This window comes from Pundamilia nyererei, unplaced genomic scaffold (genome assembly GCF_000239375.1).
Source record: "Pundamilia nyererei isolate P.nyererei 1_Seehausen unplaced genomic scaffold, PunNye1.0 scaffold00056, whole genome shotgun sequence".
Taxonomy (NCBI): Eukaryota; Metazoa; Chordata; class Actinopteri; order Cichliformes; family Cichlidae; genus Pundamilia; species Pundamilia nyererei.
Window position 1 is genome coordinate 2631040 of NW_005187457.1, and position 14993 is coordinate 2646032.

The 14993-nt window shown below is 42.3% G+C and overlaps 1 protein-coding gene across 2 annotated transcripts in view; it reads left to right on the plus strand.

Moving 5' to 3' along the window:
* tle2b (TLE family member 2, transcriptional corepressor b) overlaps window positions 1-14993 on the plus strand; it is a 73101-nt gene that overhangs the window by 40178 nt on the left and 17930 nt on the right. For both annotated transcript variants that reach the window (XM_005734083.1, XM_013911120.1), the window contains exons 5-6: window positions 10017-10079; window positions 12768-12842. In XM_005734083.1, the coding sequence (XP_005734140.1) occupies window positions 10017-10079; window positions 12768-12842 (138 nt within the window). The remainder of the gene's footprint in view (window positions 1-10016; window positions 10080-12767; window positions 12843-14993) is intronic.

Genomic DNA, 14993 nt, shown 5'->3' on the forward strand with positions numbered 1-14993 from the left:
TGTGTGTGTGTGTGTGTGTGTGTGTGTGTGTGTGTGTGTGTGTGTGTGTGTGCGCGCGCATGTGCAAAGCTTTGATGTCTCACACTCTCTTTCCTTATCTCTCTCTCTCTCTCTTCAAACCGTGTGTGTGTTTGCTTTTGTATACATGTGTTGCAGAGCTCATTTGTGAATAATGAAGCATAGACAGCGAGAGCTGGCTAGTTTGATATAGCCCTTTAAGAATGATAGAGTAGAAGTTGAGAGAAAAAGAAACACAGTGAAAAAGAAAAAGAAAGATGAGTTGAAAGATAAAAGCATGTGATTAAATTCCCAGGGAGCTAGCCTTTTAGCGTAATAGCTTTGTCACATTGGCAGAGGATCTCTGGTTGCTTCACAGACTATATTGCCTATAATTCTGTGTGTGTGTCTGTGTGTGTTTTGACATGTGCATATATATTTGAAAGGGCTGTATGTTGTGCCAGCGACCTGTGCTTGAACTGGAATAAATAAGCTGGCTAAATTCGGAAGACACAGTTGTAGTTTTCACTATAGATAACATATTCTGGTGTTTGCTTCACGTTTCTTGCTTCACGTTGTTTTGTTTAAAGACATTCTTGTAGCACAATGAGTGAGACGTTGATTTTAAATACCAAAGTAATAATAAAAGTATGATATTTCTGTGTTCCACTATCTTTCACTCATCATGAAGTTCACCTTTTAAAATCCTTTTGCATACTTTTACAATTTTAAATAACTTGGCGCCTAGTTACCTTACCGACCTCATCGACTTGTATCGCCCCATGAGAGCACAGATCCTCTAACCAACTGCTCTTAGTGCAACCAAGGCCCAGACGAAAGACTAGAGGGAACTGAGCTTTTGCAATTGCCGCACCCAAACCGAACTATCGATGTTCGCACGTCCGAATCCATACAATCATTTAAATTGTGCTTAAAAATTCACTCGTTTTATCTAGTTCGGACTTCCACCCGGTCTGCATTTGTGCTACATAACTGTAACTGTTACTGTAACTATAACTGTTTTTGTTATCTTTTGTTGTAACCTGCGTTCCGGCACTTGTGTGAAGCACTTTGATGGACACTGGTCCTTTTTAAATGTGCTATAGAAATGAACTTTGATTGACATTTGTTATTTTGGAGGTAATGATTCAACCGATTTTAAATGAATTGCAAAGAAATTTGCTTCAGAAGTGCAACTAGACAAATTGATGAAAGGATGAAGAATTTAAGTACTGTCAAGTTAAACTGCTAAACATCAACACGTTAGCATGTTGATATAAACATTTAGCGTAAAGCATGGCTGTGTCTTTGTACTGAATTCGATCTAAAGTTTAAGTAAAGTAGAAAAGTCAAGCAAAACGAATTCAAAGTTTGTCTGTGAAGTGATTGTTGTTATACTGACTAATAACGCTATAGGCAAGCTCATAAGTCTTGGCAAGACTGTTCTGATTTTCTGTTGTCCAATTTTGGTGAGCCTGTGTGAATCGTAGCCTCAGGTTCCTGCTCTTTGGTGTCTGAAGTGATACCTGCTGTGGTCTTCTGCTGCTGTAGCCCATCTGCTTCAAGGTTTGACATGTTGGCGGTTCAGAGATGCTCTTCTGCTGGTTGTAACAAGTGGTGTTTTCAGTTACTGTTGCCTTCTCTGACCTCTGACATCAACAAGGCATTTATATCCAAAGAACTGCTTCTCATTGAGTAGTTTCTCAGTTTTGGCCATTCTTCATAAACCCTAGACGTAGTTGTGGAGAAAAATCACAGTAGATCAGCAGTTTCTGAAATATTCACACACGTCTGTCTGTCAACGACAACCGTGCAATGTTTAAAAGTCACCTTTTCTCCCTCATCCTAAATGCACTGAGTTGCTGCCATGAGTTTGGCTGATTGAAGAGTTGCGCTAACAAGCACCTGAACAGGTATACCTAATAAAGTGGCTGGTGCGTGTATAGAGTGACTGTTAAGCAGATGCTGAAAAAATAAAAAGGCTAAATCTAAGAAACTATGTGTCCCACACCATAGAGCATATGTTTCAGCATCTCACAGACCCGGCAACAATGAGATACATAAAAGCAACATTCATTAGCGTATATATAGGTGTCGGTGTGTGTGATGCGCACGTCTTTGAATGCCTTTTCATGCATGCATACTCTGCAGCCAGCTTTGCTACTCTGGCTACTTTGTGTCTGATTGCATTGTGGATGACATGGGTTTGAAGCCGTATGCAGTCTGTCAATGCAAGCTGGTGAGCTGGCACAGTGTGAATATGACTAATAGCTTAGTGTATAATAGAGTCAGAGAGCGCAAGATCTAGAAAACTATCAAATTTCAACCACAATTGCAAGGCAGAGATTTTGAATCTCATTGTCACAGGCTTGTGTGTGTGTGTTTGTGTATTTCAGAAGCATAGAGGGTGTAAGGACCGTGCATCTGTGCGTCTCGAAATTATCTATGTGCCTTTTGTGTGAAGTTTTTGCAAGTACATGTTTCGTACTGTGTGGCACCTCCATGTATGATTGGATACGTGTGTTCATGAGAAAGTCGAAGTGAGCTGTCTGTCTGTATTTTTTATTCTAAATGATTCTGCTGCCCGCTCCGCTGCCTATCTCGCATTGGTTCTGCACTGAAGGTTGAATCTGTGCCTGTGTGTATGTGCTGGAGCAAGTGTGCGGGTGTCGGTCCCATGCTGTGAGGCTGCTTGCTCTGCACACAGCTCTGTGTATGCGTGCTCCTATGTTCTGTTTAGATTGGTTTTCTGTGTGCTCTTGTTGCTCAGTCCGTGTGTATGTGCGTGCATGCTCGTATGTGTGTCGTTTTGGTGTATGTGTCTGTGTGTTTTGGTGCCCCCCTCCCTCTTTCTTTCTCTGTTTCCCTTCCTCTCCTTCCAGAATAGTGGGGCCATCAATCAGAGGCAAGGGGGATAGAGGAAGGGAGTGAAGGGTGGAGGAGGCGAAGTGGAGGAAAGGAGCTGGCTGGGTGCCAGGGAAGAGGAGCTGGCACGCTGCCCAGAGGAGAGAGAGAGGGGAGAGAAAATAGGAGGGTAGAGGGAGACTCTGGGAGAGAGAAACAGGGCAGAGAGATGGAGCAAGAAGGGGAGAGAAATGAGAGAGAATAAGAAGAAGGGCAGAGAGAGAGCAAAAGAGCAGAGCCAAGTGCACCGAGGGAAAACAGAGGGAGAGAGCAAGAGAGACACCGTGGAAGTGGGGAAAAATGAGCCAGCAGAATAGATAAAGAAGAAGGCTGATTGCTTGGAGAAAAAGAGGAAATAGGGGGAGGAGGTGGGGGGGGGGGGGGTACTGAAAGGGAGGAAGTGGGAATGGTTGTTCTCACCGAACAGCGATGTGTCTGCCACCCCAATCAGTGGGTGATTAGTACGTCATTGGCTACAAATATTTACCTTAAACTGTTCGCGGAGGGGAGAGCGGCCCAATTAGAAAGCAGGGGACGGGGATGAATTGCGGGACTGCGTGTTTGTGTGTGTCATATGTACATGCTGTGTGACTCCTGAAAGGTTATTCTGAAGCCATGTGTACAAAGAGAAGGGGCTGGGCAGCACTCTAAGATGTCCATCGTATGTTTGTCTTTAAAGAAAATAACCCTCAAAAGTCACCACACTGCTGCTCGTAATGATGCCAACTTAGACTTAGTTCCTCCTGCACTGGATGGCGGATTGGGCGGCAAGGGATCGCCAACGAGCTCGGTTTGCAGCCACATCTTCAGCCTCGTCCCATGAAAGATCGACCGCTTTCAGGTCCTCAATGAATGACCATCTCCATGTCTGTTTTGGTCGTCCGCGGCTCCGTGACCCCTTGGCGGGTCTCCACAACATGGCTATCTCCGGTAATCGTTTCCGATGTTGGCGAAGAACGTGACCGGCGAAATGGAATCGTCGCTCCAATACCATGTCCGCTAGCGGTCGTGAGGCAGTGCGCTCGTTGGTAACTCGATACGAAATCTTGAGAATCCGTCGGAGGCTGCGCTGTTGGAAAACATTCAGTCGTCGGATAATTGTTGCCGTCGACAACGTTTCACTCGCATAGATAGCCATCGGTACAACTATCGTATTGAACAAATGGACTTTAGATGATATCGAGATGGTGGTCGATCTCCAAACCGGATTCAAGTTGCGCAAGGCCGATGCTGCCTTTCCGAGCCGACAGGCAATGTCCTTCTCCGAGCCACCGTCCGGTGTTATCACACTGCCCAGATACGTGAACTGATCGACTACATCAAGCGGGCAACGGCCGACGAGTACCGGAGTATCGGACGAGTACCGATACTCTGATGACAAACGATGATGATTAAAATGTGTTTAGTATTACATAATATTATAAATTTTGAGGATTTTCTCTTTTTTTTAAATAAACTGGATCTTTTACTTTATCAATTACTGGTTTCTGTTATCTTGTGTTGGAAGTAGAGAGTGTATTTGAATGATTATGAGTCCACTCGCAAAACGCATACGTTTGCAAAAACTTGCACAAATGTATACGATGCTTTTAGACCAACTTTAGTGCCATGAACGCAGTAAGACGAGCTTTCATTGTGATTTACAAATACTATGAGCCACCACTTGTATAAATTACGAAGGTCAGAAGCTCATTACTCTTTCTGTCACCACAGAACAGTTTTGTAAAACCTTTTATATCGATGTGAAAATGACTGGATATTCTGTTTTCAGTAGCATCATCTGCCACGCTCACTGTGGAATGCATTCAATTTAAAGTTGCCCGTTGCCTTCGGTGCTCCACTCTTCCTTTTTCCAACCAGCAACTATTCCAGCAACAAGCAAGAGGGGGAGCAAAGAACAGAAACGGAATAGGAGCTAAGAGAGGTGGCAGAGATTTTTGTTAGGAGCAATTAGAGCGAGTAGAGGGGTATCACTCACACACTTATGCACACACACACGCACGCACACACAGACACACAAAGCTGGCTTGCTCAGCCATAGTGGGACTCAGAGGCTGGCACAGCTGGCAGTGCCAGAGCACACTGGGCACCATCTTCCTCTTCCCGTGCCAATCTCAACCCATGCTCATCACATTCAAATTCACCAAGCTTTATTGGCAAGACGAACGCGGTCAGTGTTGCTCGCTGTCATGCTGAGAGACCAAATTGAATGCTGATCTTTCACAGGGAAGTGGCTTCCCCATTGTTCCAGCTCAAGTTTACTTTAATGTCAAAAGTGAAAATGTGTGTGCTCAGAGAAATGGGACTTTCAGTTCAGCCCTTCATTTGAGTTTCTCTGCATTTAGTCTTCGTCGCTTTGTCTGGCGATATGTTGAAGCTACACAGGATGAAAAAAACACAAGATGCTTTGTCATTCTAAGCAAACAGCTGCGTGCAGATTGTAACACGTAACGCGTAACACAACCTCCCTACGAAACAAACTTTGGCTTTGTCAGAGCAAAGCCAAACTCTTGCACTTTTTTTTTTTTTAAAAAAATTGCATAGGCAGATACGCCATCATTCTGCAGTTGCTTATTTTGTGAGTGTTATAATTTTCTTTTTAGAGTACGCACAGCCTCATCTTCCCACCTGTCTGGACTATTTCTACTTCAGTTAGTCATTTTCAGCATTTTCCAGAATGCATTTTGACAGCCTTCATAGAACAGACAGGAACATGTTGCGTTTATCGTGTGGGTTAAATATGTGGGTGGACGGAGAGCAGCAGATAGCAATTGCGAAGTAAGTGCGGGAGAATGAGTTTTTTTTTTTTACAGTCAAACTCTAAGAATTACACCTCTAACTCAAAGCGTCACTCTTGCCTCTGCATTATGGTCCACTGAGCCGAATGCTGGTGTGGAAACTGTCCCTCCTGCCTGTCTTTGGAGTTCCTCCTGACTGACAGCTGAATGTGGGTCCAAAATGTTGGGTCAAGGACAGTTTATTGGCGTGTATGTCTGACTTGCATTCAGATTTTTAATCATGATGTCAAATCATGTGCTGCTGGCCACTTTAAAATATAAAATTTTGTCTTTTCCTTGGCTTGTAGGAAATCCTGAGGAAATAAATGGCATCACATTATTAAGAAATGCACAGAGGGCGTATACTTGATTGCATTTATGATAACAGTTACAAAGAACCTGCACATTCTTATGTGGTATGATTTCACTCCAGGCGAACATTTTTTGGCAACTTTTTCAAGTCCTACTAACAGAGAAACATCAGCTCAACACATCTGTCTTTTTATAGACTAAACTCTTCACTTCTGCTGAATTGCAGAGATATCATCATGCTGGATGTCATGTTTCTGACAGTCTTTGATGTGACTTAGTACAGTGTGCTGTGTCTAGGGTACTGACATTTTTTTTAGTGGTTTCACGTAGATATTTATGTATTTTACAATATGTGGTATATAATCGATGCGGAATATACCTGCATAAGCCTGGTAATTGCATAGTTGTTTTAGATTTGAGAGGATTGCATCCTGTCAGCGATGAAAAGCCTAGGTGTGCTTCTACAGAGTGAGCTTGTCTGTTACATGAAGACATCGTCATACATGGAGCATGTGTGTTTTTATGCCTGTGGCTCGAACAGTCCTCAGGAACAGACTATCTTTGTCCCAGCATTCCTTCTTCTTCCTTGTCTTCATTTCTTTCAATTTCCCTTCCTCTGTCAGTCTGTTTATTCTGGAGACTGTTTTGGTAGATTTTTGCCTTGTGATTGAAAAGCTATTCCCTCACCTATATTTTCTCTCTGTTTCATCTGAAGCTTTTTTCTCTGTCTCGCTGTCTGACTCCATGCCAGCTGGCAGGGTATCTGCCCTCAGGTGTTTATTGACCAGTCCCTCGCTTTCCTTTGTATCTATCCATCCATTCATCCCTCCATCCAGCCAGTCTTTGCCAGTCCTCCCCGGTGGCTGTGCTTCGGTTGGACAGTGGAACGACAGTGTGCTGTGTTGTTTCTGAGACCCGGCCCGGCTCAGGCTGCTTCAGCAAGCTCGCTTTCGTCCAGTTGTAAAACCCATCAGTTACTGGTATCTTGTGCTTATAATACCTACTGTCTCTCAGGCATAACGTGGAGTTTGTTTGTTTATGATCTTCTCTTTAACTTTTGTTTTTTATCTTTCCAGTAAAGTTTGTTTGTATGTCGTAAGATCAAAGTTATGGGGACAGTCAATAAGAGTGGCTTCATAGACCAACCATGTTCAGGTCAGTCCCTTCAGATTGTATTTGGTTATCGGACATATGGTTAAACATCAGTACTGTCAGATCGGTTTCCTACTGGCCAAACTGAACCAGGTCATCTGAATTGATCTGATGGCTGAGCACAACCTGTTGCATGATAAGCGGCAATCTGGCATAGTTGCAAAGATAATTAATGGAGGAGAACACTGAACACTGAAGTGTACTGAACTATACCCTGCATAATTAGCAAAAACTCAGTGAGAAGTGGTTGTGAACCATCTCACAAATTACAAAATGACAGTTAATCCTCAAACATGTGTCCACTTAGAGCAATTTGTGGATCAAACTGTTCCCAGAGTGTGATCTTTTTTAATTCATAAGAACTTGTTTCCTATTTCTAAAGCTGTTCGTGTCAACTCAGAGCAACAACAGATATACGGTACTGTGCAACAGTCTTGAGCCACCCATTATTGCTTTATATTTTGCTTCCAAGCAGCCAGACTTTCTTCTAATGTTTTACTGAGGCCTTGAGGAATAGTTCTTCAGGCCATCTGAAAGTCTTTCAAGATTTTTCTTTTGACATTTGCTGCTTTTTTTCTCTCATTTTCACTCCCGAAATTGAGGAAGAGTCCTTGTACCGGACTATGTTCAAGGAAATGTTTTCTTAACACTGACCCGTGAATTATTCAAGCATAAAAAAGTCACCTAACTCCAGGGATGAACCACTTTAAATTCTGTCTCTAGTCTCTTTGTTACTAGCACAACACATCATTTTTTCCCATTTCTTTAGTTGAATCTAAATGCCATGTTTGACTGGCATAAATGATATTTTTACACCAACAAGGTGATTCCCAAAGAGCTATTAGCTGAAAACGTGGCACATCTCAGCAATTTGAAATTTCTTTTTTTAACACTATCAGGAAAGAAGTACAACAATAGTCCCACAAACAATACAAATGCTGTAAAAGCATACTTGGATAGAAAAACACACAGTGGAACACAAACGGTTATAGGCTGGCCTTCCTCGAGCGCAGACCCGAAGCAGTGTGGGATCATCTTTACAGCAAATGGAATAAAAAGCAGCCAACATCCAAGGAAGAGCTTTGAATGACCTTCAAGAAGCTATTGCTGACGACTACCTAAAGAAATTACAAGAAAGCTTGACTAAGAGAGTTCAGGCTGTGTTAAAGAAGTAAAGATTGGCAGAACTGTACAAATGCTCATGTTTCAATATATCCCTGCTTGTATTTCCCATTGCCCGAGTACGAGTGCTTTGATTTATTTCCATCTGCGATCTAGTTGGACAGATTGAACGAGCAACAGGCTAAAGTATAGTCAAGCAGACTGACCAAGGTTTCAGAAGAACAGATACCACTTGAATACAGAAGAACGACTCCCTTGAGTTTAATGTAGTAAAAGTTTCACATTGGCAGCAGGCGGATAATCTACTTCCAGTTATAAAAAATATATTCAGGTTTGCCAAGTTCTTCTTTCTAACTCTTTGTGGTCCTCACATACATACAGACACGCATGCTTTATAGAAATACACCAAAGGAGCTGAGGCACAGTCATCTACACATGAATGCATAGGTTTACACACGCATGAAGCTGTGTCTGTCCTTGGAACTGAGCCGGGTGTCTGGTGCTAATTGTTTACGAAGCCTCGTTGAGAGTAACCAAAAGGCTGGTTGAATGGTGCGTGTCTCTGAGAGCCTTTGTATGATGGCATACACAGCCCCGTCAGTCCTGCGCTGCCCTCCATTGCCACGTCTGCTGTCTTTTATCTATTCCTCTTCAACGCCTCTAAGTGCCAGCAACATGTGTTAGTGAGGATGAAGTGATGCAGAGAGAAAGAGAGACCGAAAGCAGGACGGGCAGATGGAGGAAAAAGGGGGGAAAAAATAAGACTGTTGGAGAAAAATCACCGAAAACATGAGAGCGACTGATGTTATAGAGGAAGAATAAGAGCAGCTGAGGGAAAAAGAGGGCCGACAGATTATAAAAGAGAGGAAATAATATAGAAAAATAGAAAGATGGGGAAATAGACAAAGAGAGCAACTGAGGGGAGGGAGATGAGAGAGGAAGAGAGAGGGGGAGAGGGATGGGAGGAAGAGGATGAATAGGGTAATAATGGCTCAGTGTGAGAGCTGTTGTAGAAAAAGAGAGAACGGCTGAGTGAAGAAGAGAACAAAATGAGGCTGAGGGCACTCAGACAGATAGAATTAGACACACCGCAGAGGTTCACTGTGCGTGTGTGTGTTTGTGTGCAAGGCTGAGAGGGAGTGTGCTTTTGTTTCTGTGTGTTTGTGTGCACTGGTGTAGAGTGTGTGTGTGTGTGTGGGCAGCAGTTTTCTTAGGAAGGGCACGATTGCTGTTGGTGTGAATGGATGGATGGAGGATAAGGGGACCAAGAAAAAGCATTTTCGTGAATTTTCACAGTTTTCGGAAATGGACAAACATAATAACATGAAATAGCCGGCTGAGACAGGTGGAGAGCTCGGGAGGAATTTTCTGAGGTTTTTCTGCTCTCTGTGAATGTTCGTATGTTTATTGTTGGATCGTGAGGACAAGCTGAGTGAAACTAGTGTGAAGGTGCTAAAAGACCCAAATGATGAGCGTAGCTCTAATGCTGCCTCCATCCCACCACCTCTGCTGTTCGCTCACACAATCCCCCACATGTTTCTTCTCTCAGTCTCACAGAAATGTCACTGACAGAACTTCTTGCTCATTAAGAAGGTGTTTAAATGCAACAAAGGCTTAATGTGCTGTAGAGGTGTATCATATGCTCTGTGCTCATTGTGTACTTATGATCCTGCAATATGCAACATGATTATATATCCCCTACTACTCTCTCCTTCTGTCTCTCACTCTCATTTCTCTCTCTTTCCATCACAGGCGGAGATTGTCAAGCGTCTCAGTGCCATCTGTGCTCAGATCATCCCTTTCCTCTCTCAAGAGGTAAGTGTTACTACAGCCAGAGACATTTACACATGCACAAGCAACATGCTGGCACAAAAAAGGGGAGAAAACCACTCATACCTCAGACACTTCCTCACAGAATATCAGAAATCATATACTGGATACAGCAGCGGTCCCCAACCTTTTTTGCGCCACGGACCGGTTTATGCCCGACAATATTTTCACGGACCGGCCGTTAAGGTGTCGCGGATAAATACAACAAAATAAAACTAGTACCGGTACTGACAAAAAGAAGATTTATTCATCACACACGTGAAAAGACCCAGGAAAACCGAGTAAACGATAAAAACGATAACAAAATAACGCTGAAAACTGATAAAAACCCTGAAAACTAGACATTTCACACCTGAGCCGCAACTCTCGCGGCCCGGTACCAAACGACTCACGGACCGATACCGGTCCCGAGGGTTGGGGACCGCTGGCATACAGGACATTTTAACAGTTGAAGAATTTAAATACTAATCCTGATTTGCTACACAGATGTTAATTCATCCAAATCATTTACATTTTAAAGCAAGCATATTGATAATGGAACGTTAACTTTCAGTGGAATGTTGTCACTTGGACAGAATTCTGTATTATATACAGTTAGATCCATAATTTGTTGGATAAAAACATTTAGTGTTGCCTCTGAGTCCCACAGTTTCAGGCTTAAAGTCAACTGGACAGTGTTGAATTTGTATTTCGCTTTATTTTCACTGTAATTTTGCCAGTGAAAAATTCCACCATCGGGCTGAAAAAGCAAAATAAACCGAGAGAAAGCAAAAACTTTACGAGTGGCCAAATCTACAATTTGGTTTATTCCTAAAAATAAGGACTCCACTGACCAGCTCAGCTTTTTTAACAGCAAATCTGTGAGAAAAGTTGGAGGCAATGTTACGGCTGCCAGTAGAACCATGTCAGTAGTGTTTACTGATGATGTCAATGGAAAATGAACCAAAGCAGACTGAAAAAACAACCCAAGAGTTTATCAATGAAAAGAAAATGGGTATTTTTTAAAGGCAAAAAGTGATTCACTTGTTCTCAAACCAATAGACCACGCTTTTCAGGTATTTAATACAAATCTTAAGGCAAAGAACCGACAAACAAGAAGCAACTAAAAGCAGCTGCAGTAAAAGTCTAGTTGAGCATCCTGAGGTAGGAAACACAGCATTGATGTTCATGGGTTCTAGACTTTTTGCTTCTGAAAATGTGGAACTGTGTATAAAAATATCAGTAAATACTAAACAGTTGAATATTTCTTTCTTTTTTAACGACTTGAATTAAAGCTGAAAGCCTGCACTTCAATCATGTCTTGAGTGTTTGATTTTAAATCCAATGCGGCGGTGCACAGAGGCGGCATTATTAAAAACGGTCTCCAACAAATTATTGATCTGGCTCTGTTAGGAGAACACAACAACTGGCTAATTTTTAAGATAAATAAATCAAACCAACAATAATATATAACAATAACAATTTCACAGTTAGTGTAGCAGATGTGATTGATACTTCTACATTTCTGACTTGAAGGGGCCACCATGTCATGTTACAGTCAGCTAATATTTGATACTATTATTATTATTATTATTATTTAATGTAATGCCCCATGGTGAAAACAAGGTATTACAGTCATATGCATTGTATGTGTTTCTGGGGTTATTTACTAATGAACTATCCAATAGCGAATGGCGCTGATAACATAATAAATCTCACAACTTTCAGTGTAACTGGAGACAAAGCAGAAGTCTTTAGCATAGACGCAGCTATACAGCACATCATGAAGTAAGCTCTCTGACTACTCTAAGTTAAATACATACTTTTTTTAAGAGCTTCAGGGCCTCTTATCATTCAGAAACATTATCACCATTCCTGCACGAGTGTTTTGCTTCATTAATTGCTCCTTAAAGCCGTAATTTAATTTGTATGTGCTTAGAGGAGCAGAATTATTGATGATATATTGTTACATTGTTGCTCTGACTTTGGGCGAGACAACAAAACAGATTAAATGAGAAGAAACCATTTTTATAGTTGAATTCTACTGCGTCAGTGTGATTTTTACTGTACATTTGTGTGTGCGTGGAGGGTTTTTTGTGCAGGTGTGTACATTGTGTACATTGTAAATACAAACCTGCAGACACCCTCCTTTTTTTTGTCTCCAAGTGTGAGTGTACACTGAGTGCGCTACCTGGAGACAGCAAGGTCACAGCTTTGTCAGTTTGATCAATATTGACACTGTGTGTATTCTGTGTGTAGGTGTGCAACAGCGGCACACACATGTATGTTTGAGTTTGTGCGACTGATTACATTGGGATTTTGTTCAAACAGAGCTGAGGTTTTCGTTAGCCTTGCTCTCGGTGTGTGTGAATGCGCACGTATCTCTGTACGTGTCTGGCTACAGTGTGTGCGCTTCCGTTTTTTGTGACGTTCTCTCAATGTTTGTGTTGTGTGAATGCATGGTTGCTCCATCCAGACCATCTTATTTGCACTACCTGTACCGGCTTTGGATGGAGGCAGCAGCGTTTCTCTAGCTTGTTTAATGTAAAAGTCCCCGTTGTGTCATTACTGAGTGTACATGCAATATACTCTACATCACATTATGCTTACAGTATATATCCCAGTACACACCGTGGATGATTATGCACTGTAATATGTCTTTCTTTCACTTTCTCCCTTTATGTGTATGTGTAGCACCAGCAACAGGTGGTCCAAGCTGTGGAGAGGGCCAAGCAGGTCACTATGGCTGAACTCAACGCCATCATCGGGGTGAGTCACCTTGATTCATCAACACAGAGGAACTAAGAATGATGGGAATTAAATTATTATTCATTCTTAATGTCTATAAATACAAACGTCTGTGATGAGCAGTCCTGTGAAAATGATTCAGTAGCTTGCAGAACCACCTTTAACAGCAGTAACTTTCCATTTCTCTCACATCCTTATGGAGAAGTTTTGCCCCCCCCCCTTCTTTACAACTTCACTTCACCTCTTTGAGATTTGCGGGCATCTGTTTATGCACAGCTCTCTTAAGGTCCCGTATCAGCATTTCGATCAGGTTGAGGTCTGGACTTGGACTCCACTGCAACACAGTCATTCTTTTCTTTTGCAGTGATCCTGCTGTTTGCTTCCTCTTGAGCAACATCAGGTGGTCACCCAAAAAGTTGATTCACAATACTTTGAATACTAACTTATTAGACTTATCAGAGTATTTTTGCATCACCAAAAGCACGCCCTTGCACATTTGGCTATATTGTCCTGAGTATGCATGTGCCCCACTGCACATTAGGGCTGCCACGATTAGTCGACTAGTCACGATTACGTCGACTATCAAAATCGTCGACGACTGATTTAATAGTCGAGGCGTCGTTTGAAGCTTTGTAAGATCACAAAAGACTCAGGAATAAGTAGCAGGATTTAAGAGTGTAATAACGGACTGAAACAGAAGATGGCAGCACTGCATGTACAAGGATGCCAGTTGCCATTAAACCCCAAAGAAGAAGAAGTAGCTCTGTCCCAGAATTCATAGCGCAGCCCAGCTCAGTTTCCAACAATGGCGGCAGCTAGTTAGTTTTAATATTACTCTTATTATTCTTTCTGGGTCACAAAATAAACGTTTAACATATTTTCAGGCGAGAATGTAGCTGTGTAAAACTTAAATATCTGCTCAGTTTATCAAGACACCGCATATTTTGAAAAGCGCTCCGACGTTTTCGAAGACGTCTGTTACCCACTAGCTCGATAGCTAGCCGGGGGCAAGGCTAACTAGAGCCCGTGAGAACACCGGACTCTGGGCAAATCGTTTTCAAACCCACCGCCGTCTGTCGCTACTCAGGTTAAACATACACAAGTCACTTAAATGTTATTGTTTGGCTTTTTTTAGAAGTGTATTTATTCCTGAGTAAATCGGTTTGGCTGAAGTTATAGTTTGTCCTGTTATATTTTAGATAGCATGGAGTTTATCAAACTTCACCCAAACAATGCAAAACTATCATCTTGTCTTTATTTTTAGTTAGCACATACCTTAAACACTTAAAGCTGTAAGCTAATGATAGTTATATAAGAGCAGATGCATGCTGGTGCAATAAGCTGTAGTTTTACGTCCAATGGATGCATGATCTGATTAGTCGACTAATCCCAAAAATAATTGGTGACTAGTCGACTATCAAAATAATTGTTTGTGGCAGCCCTATTGCACATATATGTACATTTCCTCATTTCACCGTGAGATGATATTGGTCGCATCTAACCGGCGATGCCCTCATAATTTTTCATTGCAGCGGCAGCTTAAACCAAACTAAACGCTCGCCGTTAACGTGTGGGAGCTGTGGCGCCAGCATCGTTCTCCTCCTCTTCTCCACCACTGTTGTGGAGCTATGTTTAGCTCACAGGTGCTTCCTCAAATTTGAAGGGGGGAGCTTTTCGCAGCTGACAGACACTTTACACCTGGGCACAGTTTGCATTTCCCTGTGATCTTCCTGCCATTTTCACCCACAGACTTAAAATAATGTGGATACTTCCAAAACATAAAGGCTTTCATCGCTGCCATCTTACTTGCAGAGCTACATGCACAGCGAGACCATTTGGCAAATGTTGATCATGTGAGCGGAAGGTCAGCGAGTGGAAGAGGTCAGATTGAACAGGAATGGTTTATTAATCTGAAGATTTGACACAACTAAATAATGAGTTGCCTGAATCATCAATTCAAGAACTTCACCAATGCTCATATTGTGCATATGATCTGCTTGTCTGTATATACATATATATGTACGCACAGAGAGACACAGTGATGCTCCTGAGTGCTGTAGTAGATGGGGCTTTCCACAGCTTGTCAGAGCACTGATCACATTACTGTCTACTTAAGGCCCTTTGTTCCTCCCAGCACTACAAACACTGCTGTCTCTAAGGTGTGTGTGCTTT